Source organism: Bos indicus x Bos taurus, chromosome 11 (assembly GCF_003369695.1).
Source record: "Bos indicus x Bos taurus breed Angus x Brahman F1 hybrid chromosome 11, Bos_hybrid_MaternalHap_v2.0, whole genome shotgun sequence".
Classification (NCBI taxonomy): domain Eukaryota; kingdom Metazoa; phylum Chordata; class Mammalia; order Artiodactyla; family Bovidae; genus Bos; species Bos indicus x Bos taurus.
The window spans coordinates 60,120,231-60,139,133 of record NC_040086.1 but is presented as its reverse complement, the minus strand read 5'-3'; the positions used below and the strand labels follow the sequence as shown (position 1 = coordinate 60,139,133).

Genomic DNA, 18,903 nt, shown 5'->3' with positions numbered 1-18,903 from the left:
ACCAGGGAGTGACTCTTCCAACTACAGTTAACAGAGGGGTCCTCAGGCCCGAGGAGGGGTTAGTGGGGAGATGTGGTGTCCCGACACCAGCCTTTACAATGGCAGGTGGGCCTTTCTGCCTCCCTCGAGCTCACTCAGCGCGCCCCCGGCCCAAATGACCCCGGCCCAAGAGCCCCGGCCAGCCCCCAGCTCGTCGGCGCTGGCCCCCTCACCCGGCGCGCGGCGGGCAGTCTGTGACGTCACGGCCGCGCCGCGCCTCCAGGAAGGACCCCTTCTCCGGCTCCTCCTCCTCCCGGCGCCGGCGCCGCTTTCTGGAAGGTTCGTGAAGGCGGTGGGCGCTTACGGTTGCTCCCTGGTCAGCCTCAATCCGCGTCCATCCGTCCTTCCCAAGCTCACACAGACCCATCCAAGGTTGCCATGCCCGAGAACGTAGCACCCCGGACCGGGCCGCCCGCCGGGGCTGTCGGGGCTGCCGGGGCTGCCGGCGGCCGCGGGAAGAGCGCCTATCAGGACCGCGATAAGCCGGCCCAAATCCGCTTCAGCAACATCTCCGCAGCCAAAGGTATTGCTCCCCGGCTTGAGCCGCGGCCCGCCGGGCCTGACTTGCACTCTCACCCCCAGCCTTGGGTGGGCTGTTCGTTCATTGATCCGCTTTGGGCCTCTCATAGAATAAGCTAGTGCAGGGTTCCTCCTTCCTGCCGTTATTCCCGACCCCGAGTATGGAAGCCTTTGGACTGGCCCCATTCTGCGTCTTAGACGCCCATAATTTTCCGTCCCGGAGCGTGCTGCTTTCATCATACTTAAGAAAGCAGCCGGGGCCCTTATGCAGCGGTCTACTCTTACAATGTTTGTATGATACTCTACAGTCTTTTTGTTTTTATTAAAATAGGGAAATACTTTTCTGGGGGCAGCTATTGAATTCGGGTAAACTCTCCGCGCCTTAAATTGGGGCGGGGTCCATTGTACTCGGGGGGTGGGAAACCGACCGACCCACCTTGTTTGAGAGTAATTACGAGGCTGCGTTGAGCTTTGATATCCTCTCTGCACGTACAGCCAGCAAATGGAGAAGAGTTTGGCTTTTGGTGGAATTCAAGAAGTCCTGGGTTTCGTTCAGTTACGTTACTTCGTGCCTTTGTGACCTTTAACCAAGGTTTTCTTCCCTATAAAATTGAGGATGGAAAAGTTCGCTTAAAAAAAATTTGTGAAGATTAAGAGACGTCGGGTTGAATGTGAAGAGTCTAGAAGCAAAAGTGAGAACAGGGGCTTAGAGTTCTTGCCCGTTATGTGTTTGAGTACAGGGAGTAGTTCATTTGGGTTAGAGCATCAGGTGCCGGAAGAAATGAGAGGGGAGATCGGAAAGGTAGAGTGGGGCCCGATCTTAAAGGCCTGGTGTCCTTTGTTGTTGTTCTGGAAAGGGTTTAACACGACTCCCTCAGCTACAGATTGTTTTTCAATATAATGAAATAATAGCTACCTTGGAGGGTTGCTGTAGGGCTTAAATAAGAAAGTATATGAGGAGCCAGGTGTATATATATATGTATACATAGAGTACAGCCTTAAAGATATTTGAGGTTATCTGTCCAGGGGACTGAGGGTGTGGTGCTGCTGGTGCTGCTACTGCTGGGAAAAACCAGGTACACTGAAGGAAGGATGGTGGAAGACGAGAGAATAGGTTCTGGTTCAGGCTTAAATGAGTTGAGGATGTCAGAATGACTACATGGTAAATTTAGGAGTCGTTTGAAAGTTCAAGAGAGTCTTTACCAGGAAATCAAAGTTGTTTGATAGTTATCTAGAGACCATAACTGAAGCTTAGATTTATTTCATTAGAAACAAGGTGTTAGGTAAATTCTGGTGCCATGTTGGGGGGCTGGAAAAGCTATAGAATATGGTAGATTTTCAACAAACAAGGTAACAGGATGGGATGTTTACTTCGGCAAATTTGGAAACATCTCTGCACAGAGAATTGAAATTGGACAAGAGAGGAATGCATATAGGAAGAAAAGGCCACTTACTTGTAAACCTGACCCTTACATCTGAAGTGAAGAGAGCTCCTGGAACATACTAGATTGTCCAAGTCAAACAGAACTCTACAGACTGGTGGGAAAAAGCTGTTGCCAGATGCATCTTTAGTGTAATTCATGGAGCCAGTTTTCTCTTTGGTTGACAATGTCAAAACAACACACACACACAAGTAGTTGTGGTAGTTCTAGTACTATTCAGCACAAGTCATTTAACAGATAATACTGTGTACTACATAGTATGTTAGACTTCACTTTTGAGGAGGTGGTCAGCAAAAATTTTATTTTTTGAATAGTGTGCCTTTCTAGAGGCTTCCTGTAGATGACTGTAAGGGTGTTCTTAAAGTGAATTGGTCTCCTTGTAGCATCGTTGCCATGTGGGTCCACTAAAATCACCTGAAAGAGTAATTAATTATGGCTGAATAATTAGGAAATGCAGCCCCCAATTATGAAATAATTAAGTAGAATATTTTTTAAACTATACCAAATATTTTCTTATAATCTTTTTAAGATTATGTATTGTTAACACAACCTACTGAAAGCATTATTCTAGTTGTGGAATATACAAAAGCAAATAGGGCTGTAGAATATACTAGGAGATCTAGCTTGTCCTGTTATTGCTGCTTGTTTTGTTTCAGAAAATGGGGAAGGTAATGCAGTCCTCATTGAGAGCACATGACTTAAGTTATATTGATATTTATAGGAGGATTAGGTGACTTCAAAATTTATTCTACCGTATGTGCAGGGTACAAATGCTACGTATAGTGACGTTAGCAACAAAAAGTGAAGTGTCATACAGTTAAAGGAGTAAAATATTTCTGTGTTCAGTAGATTTTTAGGTATAGAATTTTCTTTAGCAAACAGTGAATTGTTATGCACCATGTTTTAATAAGGACAAAATGATGATTTGCGGGTAGAAGAAATGCTTTGCTCGTTAAAGAGTCTTGGTTTCTTTTTTCCCCCCCACATTTACAGCTGTTGCTGATGCCATTAGAACAAGCCTCGGACCAAAAGGAATGGATAAAATGGTAAAAGGCTCAATCATCCATTACTTATTGAGTACTACTGTGCCTACTGCAAGCTCTCTAGAGGGTTAAGATGTGCTGTTTAAAAAGTAAAGTGTTAGAAAGTCTTTGAGAGTTCAGAAAGGGGTAGATTACTTTGGGATGAACGGGACCTAGTTATAATTCATATTTTATGGTGATTCTTTATAATATCTTTTGTATCCCTTTTTTAGTGTCTTAGTTCCTTCACTTTTAAGTAGGAAAAAACCCAGGTATTTCACTTGTAAACTGGGACTATTACTGCATGTTCTTAATCATGACACCAGGGTAAGGGAAAACAATTTGAAATTAAGCATTATGCAAACATAAGTTAACTTCTGTACAAGAAGTATTAAAATTAGTAGAGCTTTTAGGGTTTCACATTAATACTGGATAAAGAAAAAAATTTTTTTGAAATAACAACCTTTAAAAAACTATGCAGATTCAAGATGGAAAAGGTGATGTGACCATTACAAATGATGGTGCCACCATTCTGAAACAAATGCAGGTGTTACATCCAGCAGCCAGAATGGTAAGTGTAATTTTTAGGTGAGAGTTTTTTGGTTTTCTTTAAGTATGTTATTTGATATTCGGTAAACAGTTAAATTTGTTTTATTTGATCACATGGTAAGTTTAAACATGGTGAAAGTTTTTCTTTTTTATGCTAATCAGGCATATTTTTAGGATATGTTGTATCCCTAGCGTTATGGTCTTTGTTGAAAATCATAATAAAACATAATTCTCCTTTTCCACAGCAACGTGCCTCACATATAAAGAAGAGAGAAAAAAATTGTACTGTTGAAAAAAAATTTGTACCAATTATTCAGTGGGTGTTAGCTGAAAGTAGAATTTTAATTGTTTGCAAAATAAATCTTGTGTTTAAACTTCCCATGATATTTATTTTTAAAAATAATTTTTAATTCAACTACAAATCATAATGGTGATTCTAGTGTCAAGTGAGGAGTCAAACTATCAGCAAAAACAAATTCCTTAGAAATTCCTGTTAAAAAATCCCTTTTGATTAGGTAAAGGTGACTGAAAATGAGTCAGGTTGTGCTTCATGCAGGGTCAGTTTAGATAAACTTGGCCAAGGATTTCAAACTAACAATCTCCTCTCATCTGAATCCTGCACTTTATAGCTTCTCAATATACAGAATGCCCCTAGTTCTTTTAAGTAGTGGCAAGAAAAAACAACCCGTAGTCTGAACTATAAATCATAATATAGCTTCTTATAAAGTGTGTAAGTAGAATTTTGCATGCCACAAATATATAGGTCATCATTTTTAAATTAAACCAAGGTGGACAAAAAATCAGAAGAAAAGTATATTGACTCTTATAGTGCTGATAATCAAAATCTATAAGTGAACATGATGTGAATCTCACTGATGGTAAGATGTTACTGGGTTCTCATGAACCAGTTCTTACTGAGCGACTTGACATGTTCTGTTCACCCAGCTGGTGGAGCTGTCCAAGGCTCAGGATATAGAAGCAGGAGATGGCACCACATCAGTGGTCATTATTGCTGGCTCTCTTTTGGATTCCTGTACCAAGCTTCTTCAGAAAGGTGGGTAGGACATAAGACATGCTTTATTACTGAAGAAAGGCAAAAGTTATTAAGTAATATGAGATTAACAATTTAATTTGAAACAGCTAATTTTGCTATGTTTATCATGTGAATTAAAAACTTTTTTTTTTGCTTCTGGATCTCCCCCCACCCCACCCCACCCCTGGCTTTCCTACTTTGTTTTGAATGGAACTTCATAAAATTTTGCTTTTAAGAAATGACTGGTTGGTGGTGGTACTAAACAGGCTATAGATGAGAACTGTGATTTCGGAGAGAAAGTAAGGATTCTTGTCTTGGTACATACTGCCTAAATGTAGTTGTGATTCCTCAGTCACTTACTATGATGCAGATTTATAGAATCTTTGTAAAGTAAAAAAATGGTTTTAGTTTTAAGTATCACATAATATGTAATTTATCTATTTCAAATTAAATAGAAATAAATTATTAGACATATTAGCAGTTAAAGTTATTTGAACCATTATTAAGAATAATTTAAAATTTGACTGCATTGATGTTGTAATGAACAAAGAAATTTTAAGTCATGTCAAGTATGAAGTTTATCTGTTATTATTAAATTAACTACCCTTTCACAAATGACAGGGATTCATCCCACCATCATTTCTGAGTCATTCCAGAAGGCTTTGGAAAAGGGCATTGAAATCTTGACTGACATGTCTCGACCTGTGGAACTGAGTGACAGAGAAACTTTGTTAAATAGTGCAGCCACTTCATTGAACTCAAAGGTGAGACAAGCACAATGCGATCATTGTAAAAGTACAGTTAAGTTCATCAGGAACTGCAGCTCTTATTCTGTGGTTTTTGATGCTGTGGTTTTTCATGCTGTATAGTTCATAAATATTAACTCTCAAGAGTGGGTAACTAATTTGCATAACTGAATTAGTTCAAGTAAAATTAACTCACATCAAGGCTTTTAGGTAAGTTGATTTTACAGATGGGAAAAGAAAGTGAAGTTAAATAACTTATCCAAGACCCACTAATGAGAGGTAGAGATGAGACTTGAACCCCAGATAGGGCTGCCCATCATGGTCCATCTCTTAACCATGTTGCTATTTTTTTTTTTTAATCAAATATAAAGCATTAATGTTATTTTCAGTGTCTTAGAAGCTCATGTCACCTATTCTCTGTTATGTTGTGTGTCACATGCCCACTCCATTCTTTTTCCTTTTCATCAGTATTATTTAAATGTTAAGTGGAAATCTAGATCGTATTAGTGACATTAAGTAATAGTGTTGGTAAATGTCCCCAGAACTAATTTAGACAGAATATCGTAATGGTTATAAGCATTGGTCATAGAGCTTAGACTGCTTGGGTTCAGTGCCAGCTCCACTTAATTAAGCTGTATGTTTTAGGTTTTTCATTGGAAGATTGAGTATATGAATGTAAAGTGTTAAAGCTACTGCATGACATAGAATTCATGCTCACTATGTTCTAACCATTACCTATGTTTATCAGCCCCTCAGTAATAGGGGTGCACATATATAACATCTGATCATAAATTCAGTTTAAGTATGAAACCTCAGCATAAAATTGTTCTTTTGGATTTCCTGTTGAATTACTAGGTAATCTAGTCAGTCCTGACTATTAATAAAAGAGGAATGCAAACATATATTTTTATATGGTGACAGTCAAACTTGAGTGGAAAAGATAGTTTATATGTAATGTTTTCTTACATGTACTCCATGTGTGTGCTAAATCACCTCAGTTGTGTCTGACCCTTGTTCTCCACCCCACTCAAAAAAGTAATTGAGATTACTTCTCTTAATATCTTTATCATTAAAGAACTGGGACTTTCTCTGTTACAATATTTTATGACACTAACTTTTTTTCTTTTTAATACTAGGTTGTGTCTCAGTATTCAAGTCTCCTTTCTCCAATGAGTGTAGATGCAGTGATGAAAGTGATTGACCCAGCCACAGCTACTAGTGTAGATCTTAGAGATATTAAAATAGTTAAGAAGCTTGGGTAAGCATCTCTAATTATAACTTTAATAAAAAATAATTTTCAAAGTAAACATAAGCTGTTTGGAAAATAGTTAAATGAAAAATGTAGATGAAAGTCACGTAAGTTTAGTTGTTTTGTTTTCATGACAGCTGATATTAATGTGGAAGTTTGAAGAATTAGTTTTTATTCCCTAGTGATGGCAGAGCAGTAGTGTGATCAGAGAGGTTCAGGAATGGGCCATTAATAAATATGAGTGAGGTTGAAGCACATTTTATCAGACTGATGATTTTTTATCTGTTTTCAGTCTGTTAAACTTGGAGATCTCCCTCCCCTCTGAACTGTCTCTTCATTTTCTTTTTTCTTAGTGGGACAATTGATGATTGTGAGTTGGTGGAAGGTCTGGTTCTTACTCAAAAGGTAGCAAATTCTGGCATAACCAGAGTTGAAAAGGCTAAGATTGGGCTTATTCAGTTCTGCTTATCTGCTCCCAAAACAGATGTAAGTAAAACCAAATGATTCCTTAGGTGTTTGACTTTCTAATAACAGATTTTTGCTGATTATTATAAAAATAGAAAATGCTGATATTAATACTAGTGATAGAAAGCAAGGATTTAAAAATAATTAGTAAAATCAAGACAAATGTATAAAATATTGGATGCCACATGTGATAAATTTAATTTCAGTTGGCTGTTTATTGAAACTGAGCATTGACTTCTCAAATGAAGACAGTCATAAGGATATGTATGAAACAGTAAAACTAGGCTATGTGTAAGAGGGATTTCCAGATCTTTGTCTTTATGTTTGCATAGTAGAACTTTAAACCAGCTTATTGTTTTTATTCCAAAAAGGTGATTTTTTAATTTAACACATTAAATCTCTTAGTGATAAGTACTATTCCCTGAAGGAGTGGCTGATCTTTGTCACCTGATTTCAGGTTTGCTCTCATTTCATATTGTATTAGCATATAGGTTGAGTCGTTTGTTTCCCAAATTTTAACCCATATAAAAGTCAGTGTTCTTTTATAGGTCTTAAATATTATAGTACTTGTCTTTAGTAATTGCTTTCAGCATATCAATGTTTTTTAACTATAGAGTAAAAGAGATGCAATTGAAGTTATTTCAGTAACATGTAAGTTTTTATGAGGAGAATTGACATATCCATGAAATAGGATGATCATTTTTACATTTAATGATTTCCAAAACATTGTAAAAAATACCAGTAAGGTGTATAGATAAAAATATAAAACCTGAGTTATATTTCATGTATATTCATTTTTCTAGACTTTTTCTGTGTGTGTCTATGTAATATCTAGTTTGATGTGATTTTCGTTGGATTTATATTGTGCATAATATTTTCATTAAAATTCTCGTTTTTTGCTTAAGAACTCTTAAAATCCAAATTATTAATATGTTCTTTTTCTGAACAGATGGACAATCAAATAGTGGTTTCTGACTATGTTCAAATGGATCGAGTGCTAAGAGAAGAGAGAGCTTATATTCTAAATTTAGTGAAGCAAATTAAAAAAACAGGATGTAATGTTCTTCTCATACAGAAGTCTATTCTAAGGTATAGGGCATTTTATTTTGTTCATCTCTTAACAATAATTGATTTTGGATCCCTTCTAGCAGTTTTTAAGAAGCATTAGGGGTGTATTAAACCACTAGAAATCTGGAACAGATTTGCATTTTAGGCCATTGTTGTATTCTGGTAAATGATCTAAAGTGAGTTCCCTTCTTGTTAATGATAATTTAAGTGTGGGATATATGTCCTTCTTGACCAAGATCCTTACTATCAAGTAAAAAGGTACGTAATATAGCTAAAATTTTAGAGGTATTTATTTAAAGTGAAGTTGCTCAGTCGTCTCCAACTCTGCGATCGCATGGACTATAGGCTACCAGATTCCTCCGTCCATGGGATTTTTCCAGGCAAGAATACTGGAGTGGGTTGCCATTTCCTTCTCCAGGAGATCTTCCCAACCTTGAAATTGAAGGCAGATGCTTTACCGTCTGAGCCACCAGGGAAGTTCTTTATTTAAAGGGCCATGCAATAGTTTGTCTTGAAATTTTAGCAAGTTCTTTTGGGGGGAATGTTGGATAGTCCACGGATTGAAAGAATTCTCCAAAGTTTGAACTGATGCCTTTTTGAAGAAACTGATGTTTCAGTGTAGACACATTCTCATGTACTCTATATGTTATGCCAGAAAGTATTGTGGATCTCTTGATATAGACACCTTGTTGAAGAGTTGGAGTACCTGGTTCTAAATTCAAGTTACGTAATAGCTAGTAACTTGTAGTAAATTGCTTTCAAAACTCAGTTTACTTATCTGTAAAACAAGGATACTGATATCTACCCTTCAGTATCAGGGTTGTTGGGGTGCAGGGGTCATTCAGATAGTTTGTGTAAACGTGTAAATTTGTGGGGTCTTAAACATAATTTGATGGAGAAGGCAATGGCACCTGACTCCAGTACTCTTGCCTGGAAAATCCCATGGACAGAGGAGCCTGGTAGGCTGTAGTCCATGGGGTCACTAAGAGTCAGACACAACTGAGCGACTTCACTCTCACTTTTTACTTTCATGCATTGGAGAAGGAAATGGCAACCCACGCCAGTGTTCTTGCTTGGAGAATCCCAGGGACGGGGGAGCCTGTTGGGCTCCGTCTATGGGGTCACACAGAGTCGGACATGACTGAAGTGACTTAGCAGTAGCAGCAAACATAATTTACCATGATACTTAATTCTAAATTCATGAAGTATTAATTGTTAACTATCAGAAGAATGATGACAATTGCTTTTGTGTGTTTTACAAGTGCTATTGGAATACATTTTAAATATTATCCTTTAGAAATCTTATTTAAGAATTTTGAGCTCATAAACTTGGTCAAGCTATTTAAAGCATCTCCTTTCACAAATAACTAAATAATTGGCCATTTAAACGATAGTAAAATTACGGAAAACCCTAAGGAGTTAAATAGCAGAATTTCTGTTCCAAACCAGTATTGACATAATCACTGTTTCTGTATTTTAGAGATGCTCTTAGTGATCTTGCATTGCATTTCCTGAACAAAATGAAGATAATGGTGGTAAAGGATATTGAAAGAGAAGACATTGAATTCATTTGTAAGGTAAAATATTCTTAATATCTGTATATGTGAAAATGTTCACTAGTCAGACGTCTGAGTTTGTGAATGTGACTGTTATTCCCAGACGATTGGAACCAAACCAGTTGCTCATGTTGACCAGTTCACTGCTGACATGCTGGGATCTGCTGAGTTAGCTGAGGAGGTCAGCTTAAATGGTTCTGGCAAACTGATCAAGGTAACTATTAAAATTAAGTTTCTATTTGCTTGGGATTTGGGTTTTTTTTTTAATCCTTCAAATAACCTAATTCCAGAGTTTGTTTACTAAAGATTACAGGCTGTGCAAGCCCTGGAAAAACAGTTACAATTGTTGTTCGTGGTTCTAACAAATTGGTGATTGAAGAAGCTGAGCGCTCTATCCATGATGCTCTCTGTGTTATTCGCTGTTTAGTGAAGAAGAGGTAATATTACTAAGTAACGTTTTGCCGTATTTTGATCATTAAGATTTTAAATTTTAAAGATTTTTAGTATTATTAAAACTTTAAAAAGCTTTTAAATAAATTATTATTTCTGTCGGATAAAATAAACTAAAAATACACTTGTGAATTTCAGAGCTCTTATTGCAGGAGGTGGTGCTCCAGAAATAGAGTTGGCCCTACGGTTAACTGAATACTCACGAACATTGAGTGGTATGGAATCCTACTGCATTCGTGCTTTTGCAGATGCTATGGAAGTCATTCCATCTACACTAGCTGAAAACGCTGGCCTGAATCCCATTTCTACTGTAACAGAACTAAGAAACCGGCATGCTCAGGGAGAAAAAACTACAGGCATTAATGTCCGAAAGGTAGTAATTTAAACTTTGGTTACTGCAGAAAATGTTGATTAATAAAAAATACTGAAAGCTTCATAATTGTCTGTGGAATGAAAAAGGCTTTGTAATTAAAAATAGAGTAACCTTCAATTTGGATACAAAACCTGCAGGTTAGTTAATATATGCTAATGAGTGAAAATGAAGATGATGCCTTAAGTGAGAAATAGTATTTTGTTCATTAACCCTGCCATTTTATGATTGTACAACTTTAAATCTGTGCTTCCGTTTTCTTGGTTGTAAAAACAGGGATTATTATAGTTCCCTCATAGGCCTGTGAGGATTAAAGTTTAAAGTGAAAGTGAAGTCGCTCAGTCGTGTCCGACTCTGCGACCCCATGGCCTATAGCCTACCACACTTCTCTGTCCATGGGATTTTCCAGGCAAGCGTACTGGAGTGGGTTGCCATTTCCTTCCCCAGAGGATCTTCCCAACCCAGGAATTGAACTTGGGTCTCCTGCATTGTAGGCAGATGCTTTACCATTTGAGCCACCAGGGAAGTCACTAAATAGAAAGTTCTTAACAAAGACACCTGGTGTATAGTTAACCATTGCTGCTATTGTGAGCACCAGCCTGGTGTAGTTACATAGGGTAAACACATAGAACAGTAGTGATTTCTCCTGTTGTATTGTTTTATTAACGTCTCCTTTTATTAAGAAGACAGGTAACATGTAATGGGAAAAAATGGACAATACAAGGTGATTTTTTTTTTTAAGGTAGAAGCAGGTAGAATTCGAGGGCACTACCTGGTTAGGGAAAGTTTTAGGAAGCTGCAACTTTGGTAGGGGATAAAAAAGTGTCAAATGGGGAAGCAGTGATTTATAGGTAAGAGGGACCAAAAAAGTTAATTCATTTTGTCTAGAGCAGAGGTGATGTGTTGATCATATAATGGACTTTAAGATTGGAAAGATTGGATAAAAGCTAGAATGAAGAGTCCCTTGAGTTGTTGATGAATGGGTGGGGTGGCTGGGTGTTTGTTTGTTTTTTAATTCCAGTAGTTTCGAGTTTTTGTGTATTTGTTTAAACCAAGAGACCTAAGGTGATGGAAAGAGCATTTTAAGGAGGGAAGAATGGAGACAGGATTGCCTATTAAGACATCAGCAGTAATCCTAGGATAAAGGTGAGGGAATAGTGGCAGGAAGAATCTAAAAGTGGAAAGCGAGAATGATGTGAAGGACCAGGTAGACTAGACTTGGCCAAATTCAGAATTAGGAATCAGATGATTTAAATTTCATTACTTTTTTCTTTAATTGAGATACTTGATTTAGAGTGTTAGTTTTGAGGGCTTCCCTGGTGGCTCAGCGGTAAAAAAATCTGCCTGCCTATGCAGGAGACATGGGTTCAATCCCTGGGTTGGGAAGATCCCCTGATGAAGGAAATGACAACCCACTTCAGTATGCTTGCCTGGAAAAATCCCATGGACACAGGAACCTGGTAGGCTATAGTCCATGGGGTCTCAAAGAGTCAGACAAGACTGAGCAACTCAACAAGTTCCAGGTATATAGCAAAAAAAATCTTAAAATTTTTAATAACTATATTATCTACTTAATTTTTGCCAGGAATTTTAAAAGATACAAAGAATTGTTTTGGAGTTCAGATTGGGAGAGTCTAGCGTTAATTCAGTTTTTCCAGATTTTAGTTGAAAAACAGCCTATAACTTGGGGAAATGCTTAGTAGAGAGTACCTGACTCTTGACTAGACTACAGGAAAACTAAGTTTGAAAGGCTTTGAGGTTTACTGGTAACAGTGTAGTTGGTAATGTGTATCATTACAAATACTAAAAGCAACTTGTACTGGTTTGCAGGGTGGTATTTCCAACATACTGGAGGAACTGGTTGTCCAGCCTCTGTTGGTTTCAGTCAGTGCACTGACTCTAGCAACTGAAACTGTCCGGAGCATTCTGAAGATTGATGATGTGGTAAGTATATACAGGTTGTGAATTTCCTACAAGGGCAGAAAGGCATATTTTTGAGGAATTGGGGTGGGAGCAGTAAATGTTGTTAGTTTGCTAGTCACGGGGGTGAAAACAGTTCATATGTCTAGTATTTTCCCACCTATAAAAATAGGGAAGTTTGGATAACCACCTTAAAGATCTTCCATCCTTAAAATTGTGTCCTTACAGGTTTTCAAATTTTTCTCTTTTCAGGTAAACACTCGGTAATCTGGTTAACATTGTCTGACTGGCACCATCATGGCCACTAATGGTGCAGCTGGAGTGGAAGAGCACTTTGGCATTCCTTTGGAAGATTGTTATGAATTTCTGGGCCTGGTCTTCCAGTTGGCATTTGCTTGAAATTATATTGACACAGTTTAATGAAAATATTAAACACATGGTTTCAAAAAGCAGATTAATTTATTGCTCTATACTCTGCATTATTCCCACTCTCTCCTAAATTCTGTTATTTCTGATTGACTAGAAATCTGTGAGGAGAGAAAAAAGGAGCTAACATTTGCCTGTTAAAGTCTGAAGGACTTAATGCTGGGTACTCTTTAAGTTTTGTGTTAGGTTGTGGTTTTTTGTTGTTGTTCTCTTTTTTGGCTGCATGGCACGTGGGATCTTACTTCCCCGACCAGGGATCAAACCCACACTCCCTGTATGGGCAGCAAAAAATCTTAAACACTGGACTGCCAGGGAAGTCTCCAGTTTTGTGTTTATTGATAGAAGTATTGAGAAGGAAAAATGGCCCAATATGCTCATCACCCTGATAACCCACCATTTTCAGTAATACATATGCTGTTTGAAAAGTTAACAGTACAGAAAGAGTGAACAATGAAAGTTTTTCTCATTCTTATCCCATTTTCTAAGAACCACTGTTGTGTTAATTGGGATTCCTTCTAAAAATAAAAATATGCATATATGTAGCAAATTTTGTTTGTATAAGTAAGTCTTTTCTCAGTGGTTTAAAACATCTTAGTCTTACACCAAGAGTATTATAAAATTTAACTAGTTCTGTCCTTGTTTTAGTCACCATCTAGTCAACTTGGCACACATTCTACATATAGCTTAGTGGTCTTTTTTTAACTTGTCAAGCACTCCTTTATAAACGCTTTCATGGCTTTTGATTGCCTTTGGATAAAGGCCAGACCTTTAAGGTGGATCACAAATTGAGCCTTAAATCCGTGATTACTCTCATCATCTTTTGTATTATATATAAAGAGTATTATGAAAGCAGTGGATGGAGGGGGGGACTCCTAAAGGTTTTGGAGAACTTCAGCCAATCAGTATGAAGTTCCTTTGTATCTGATAACTCCAGTAGTTAATTAAAATGACTAATCTGATAAGTGGTAAATTTAGATAAGTCTTTGGATAGTCTGGAATTTAATAATTCAGTAATTATTTCTCTCTTTAGTGGGTATTAGGACCTTGCTGTTGGAAAAGAATCATAGCTGCCATAAAACTGAATGTTGTATAATGTAAACACTTTTAAGTCAAAATACTTGAGCCAGAATTTTTCATATTGGAACTTCTAAGAGTTATTCAGCACCCTTATGTGTGTCTGTGTCTTAGGCTATACCTGTATATCTAAATATGTTTAAAAATTTGTAAAAGGAATGCTAACAAGACAAATGTTAGTCATTAAGTTTGATGTAAATTAAGCCACTATTTGGGGTTTGATTGGGTTTTACAAGTTTATAAAATTTATAAAGTTAATGTTTTCGGAAGCAGTGGTGGTGCTTTGTCACTGAAAGGCCAAATGACAAAACTCAAAAATAGTGGTCTGATTCAGTTAGATAATTGTAAAGCAATGAAAGGAAAATTATCCTGTTAAATATTTAAGAGGTATGCTTTGAAATAGGAATGATAACTATCCTAATGAGACAAAGGTTTTGCATACTTTTTTCCTCTTGAGTACTATAAATTTTTTCACTCTCATTTTTATTTTTTTGGCCACACCCCGTGGCTTGTGGGATCTTAATTGCCAGACCAGGGAACTCAGGCCCATAGCAGTGAAATCACTGAGTCCTAACCACTAGACAGGCAGGGAATTCCCACCCTAGCTTTTCATTAAAAAACAGTTTACAGAACAGTGTGAACACCCTATACCCTCCAACTATTGACATTTTACCATAGAAGTCAGTTCTATAATACGATGTATCCTTAAAAATCTTGGTACGCAAAATAGTGCAATAGAAACCACAGGGCTTAGAGAAGAAATGTGGTTGGAGACAACCCCAAGACTTCATCAACAACACAAAAGGAACCTGATCAAATAGTTTAACAAACAGTAATTGGTTAAGAATTACATTTACATGCCACTTGAAAAAACACCAGAAAATTGAAGTGGCTGTTGGAGCTAATGGCATTGCAAAGTAGTAGAAGGAGGGTTATATGAAACCTAGGTTGCAACACTGAATGTGTCGAGTTTGGCTTATAAAGGTTAATGTCTCAGTTTTTTTGAGGTGTGTGTGCAGTTTCGTGTGTCATGGGGCAGTTTGATTCAGATGGATGCATTTTTGTGTATTCACATTTTTCTTGAAATCAAGCAAATGTGAAACGATGTTGCTGAAGTTGTTCACTTCCCACTTTAAAATTTCTTGTGTTTTGATGGTTTTGACTATAATGTATCTCAGGTGTAGATCACTTTTTAAGTTTATTGAGCTTTTTAAAGGTACAGATTAATAGCTTTTCCATCAATATTGCTGAATTAAGATAAGGATCAAAGGTTCAGATACACTGAGTGGCTAGAAGTTGTAGAACAGAGTACTAGAAAATGAAGCTTTACAGAAATAGTTCCCAGAGATGTGTAGAGGTGTAGTTGAGTCTTTGGCTGAGTATTTCTGTGTCCGGTAAAACTATAGAGTTCACAGAAAAACCAGTGAAAGTAGTAGACTGGATTTACAGTGGCCTTGAAATAGTTTAAATTCTTACTAGGTTGGAGAAAACCTTGTAATAGGGAATGAGTAGAGCCTTCAGAAGAGTACAGCCTTAATAGCAAGATTGAATCTGACCAAAGCTTAAAATTCTTAAAGGATATAATAATAACAAAATTCACAGTGCCTGGAATTCAACAAAAAAATCAGTAGTGGGAATGGATACAGAAGATGTATTATATATACAATGGGATACTAGACCATTTGCTAAGTGAAACAAGGGACATATACTGTATGATACCAGTTATGTGGAATACAACTAGTGAGTATCACAAAAAATTTAAACGAATGATTACCAGTGGCAAGAGAAGGAAGGAGGGCAATATAGGGGTGGGTAAGAGATACAAATTATGAGGTATAAAATAGATACATTGTACAACATGAGGAATATAGCCAATATTTTATAATAACTATGGGGTATAACTTAAAAATTGTGAATCACTGTATTGTACACAGGTAACATTGGATAACAACTGCACTTCAGTTTTTAAAAGGACATCAAAATATGAAAAATCAGTCATGCAAGTAAAATCACAGTAGAGAGTAAAGACTGACAGTGAAAGACTGAAGGCTTTTTTACTAAAAAAAAAAAAAAAGCCAAGGATGCCCACTCTGCCACCCCTATTCAACATAGTACTGGAAGTTCTAGCCAGGGCAGTTAGGCAAGAATTCGAGGCATGCAAATTGGAAGAGGTAAAATTGCCTCAGCAGATACAATCTTATATGTAAAAAGTCCCAAAGATTCAACACAAGCTGTTGTGATAAATGAATTCAGCCAAGTAACGATACAAAATCAACACTAAAGTCATTTGCGTTTATACATTAACTGAACACTATGAAAAAAAATTACAGAATTCCATTCATTATAGCATCAAAAAATAAATACTTAGAAATTAACCAAGAAGGTGAAAGATATGCTCAGTGAAAACTACAAAACACTGTTGAAGACAAATGGAAACAGATTGTATGTTTATGGATTCAAAAACTTAATATTGTTAAAGTGTCAGTATATCCAAAGTGATCTATATAATCCCTTATCAAAATACCAATGGCATTTTTTTCAAAGAGCTAGAACAAATAATCCTAACATTTGTAAGGAACTACAAAAGATGTCCAAAGCACCGTTTAGAAGAATAAAGCTGGAGGTATTACGCACCCTGATTCCAAGCTATATTATAAGCAACAGTAATCAAAACAGTGTGGCACTGGCATGAAGACACACATTTAGACCAGTGGAATAGAATAGAGAGCCCAGAAATAAACCCTCATCAGTTCAGTAGCTCACTCATGTCCAACTCTGCGACCCCATGAATCGCAGCACGCCAGGCCTCCCTGGCCATCACCAACTCCCGGAGTTCACCCAAACTCATGGCCATCCAGTCGGTGATGCCATCCAGCCATCTCATCCTCTGTCGTTCCCTTCTCCTCCTGCCCCCAATCCCTCCCAGCATCGGGCTTTTTCAATGAGTCAACTCTTCGCATGAGGTGGCCAAAGTATTGGAGTTTCAGCCTCAGCATCAGTCCTTTCAATGAACACCCAGGACTGGTCTCCTTTAGGATGAACTGGTTGAATCTCCTTGCAGTCCAAAGGATTTGCAAGAGTCTTCTCCAGCACCACAGTTCAAAAGCATATATATCGTCAAATGAGTTTTGACAAGGGAGCCAAGGCCAGTCAATGTGGAAAGTTCAAACTTCAGCAAATAGAGCTGGGGAAACTGGATATCTACATGCAAAAGAATGATATGGGACCCTTACTTAACACCACACACAAAAATTATCTGTAAATAGATCAAAGACCTAAATTAAGACCTAAAACAATAACACTCTTAGAAGAAAACAACAAAAGCTTCACAACATTAGATTTTGCCAATCACTTCTTGGATTTGACATAAAATCACAGATAACAAAAGAAAAAGACAAACTGGGCTTCATGATATTTTAAAATTCTGTGCATCAAAGACACTATCAACAGAATAAAAAGCAACCCACAGAAAGGGAGAAAATTTCTACAAATCCCATATCTGATAAGGGATTACTACCTAGAATATAAGTCGGACACCACTGAGCGGCTAACACCTTCACTTTTTCAATTTTTTCACCTAGAATGTCAAGAAAGAACTACCAAAACTCAACATAGCAACACAATTTTAAAATGTGCAAAGAACTTGAATAGACATTTCTCCTAAGAAGATACATAAATGTCCAATAAGCACATGAAAAGATGCTCAACAGCACTAATCATTAGGGAAATGCAGATCAAAACTACAAGATAACACCTCCTTACCCTTTCAGAATCCCAGGGATGGGGGAGCCTGGTGGGCTACTGTCTATGGGGTCGCACAGAGTCGGACACGACTGAAGCGACTTAGCAGCAGCAGCAGCTGCTATCAGAAAACAAAACAAGAATAACCCGGCAGTCCAGCAGTTAGTGCTCCACACTTCCACTGCAGGGGTCACAGGTTCAGTCCTTGGTTGGGGAACTAAGATCCTGTGATCCCGCAAGCCACGTGGCATGGCTAAAAAAAATTACTCCAACACAGCTTAAAAACAAAATTATTAAATACATTAATGTACTATCGTATTAATGTATAATTATATATTAGTATACTTTATGTATTGATATATAAACTTATTAATATATGATTTATATTTGACATACATTTAAGTGGTTTCAAAGTAAATAATATATTTATTTCATATATAATTTAAATATATATGTATTTTATCATTTCTGTCATGAATTCTGTAACCCATGAATTGTTTTTTAGAAATATTTGTGACCACCGTCACAGACTGCCCAGCTTACCGACTGGGCGTCTGCTCCAGCTCAGCTGTGCAGGCTGGTGCCCTGGCACAGGGAGAGACCTCATGGTACATGCACTGCTTTGAGCCACAGAGATACACATTTTTCTACAGTGGCATCGTGAGCGATGTCCACGTGACTGAGCGTCCCGCCAGAGTGGGCATCCTGCTGGACTACACCACCCAGAGGCTGCTGTTTATAAACGCTGAGACTGGACAGATGCTCTTCATCATCAGGCACAGGTTTAACGAGGGCGTCCACCCTGCCTTCGCCCTGGAGAAACCTGGAAAATGTACTTTGCACCTGGGGATAGAGCCCCCCCGATCCTGCAAGGCAAAAGTGATCGTGGGCTTTCAGAGTTTCCGAGAGGAAAATTCAAATTTTGGAGGAGGGGGGTGCTCTGTTCTCTCCTGTGGGTGCTAGACAGCATTCAAAACATTTGAACACAGCATTCAAAAAACACTTGCACCAATGATAGCTCCATGCACAGTGATCAACATGTGAGCCAAACCACCAAGAAAACCTTGAGTTTTTAGTGTCGTGTGAGAAGATGGAAAAAGCAACCTCCGCCCTTCAGTTTATATATGTTTGAGTTCTTCCCTAAGTGAAAAGGATTTATACCTGACTTGGGAATCGAAATAGCGAAATGGACTCCCACCTATGTCGCTGGTGAAAGAAATCCTCGAGGGACAGG

At 37.7% G+C, this 18,903-nt stretch overlaps 1 protein-coding gene across 1 annotated transcript; it reads left to right on the top strand.

The window, feature by feature from the left end:
* The first annotated feature begins 258 nt into the window (after positions 1-258).
* CCT4 (chaperonin containing TCP1 subunit 4) lies at positions 259-13,401 on the top strand. Its single transcript, XM_027555595.1, has 14 exons — positions 259-562; positions 2,994-3,046; positions 3,504-3,593; positions 4,517-4,625; positions 5,226-5,368; positions 6,487-6,608; positions 6,953-7,085; positions 8,014-8,153; positions 9,613-9,709; positions 9,792-9,902; positions 9,995-10,125; positions 10,277-10,511; positions 12,339-12,452; positions 12,681-13,401. The coding sequence occupies exons 1-14, from the start codon at positions 418-420 to the stop codon at positions 12,693-12,695; spliced, it is 1,638 nt and encodes a 545-aa protein (XP_027411396.1). The 5' UTR covers positions 259-417; the 3' UTR covers positions 12,696-13,401.
* Positions 13,402-18,903: the final 5,502 nt, after the last annotated feature.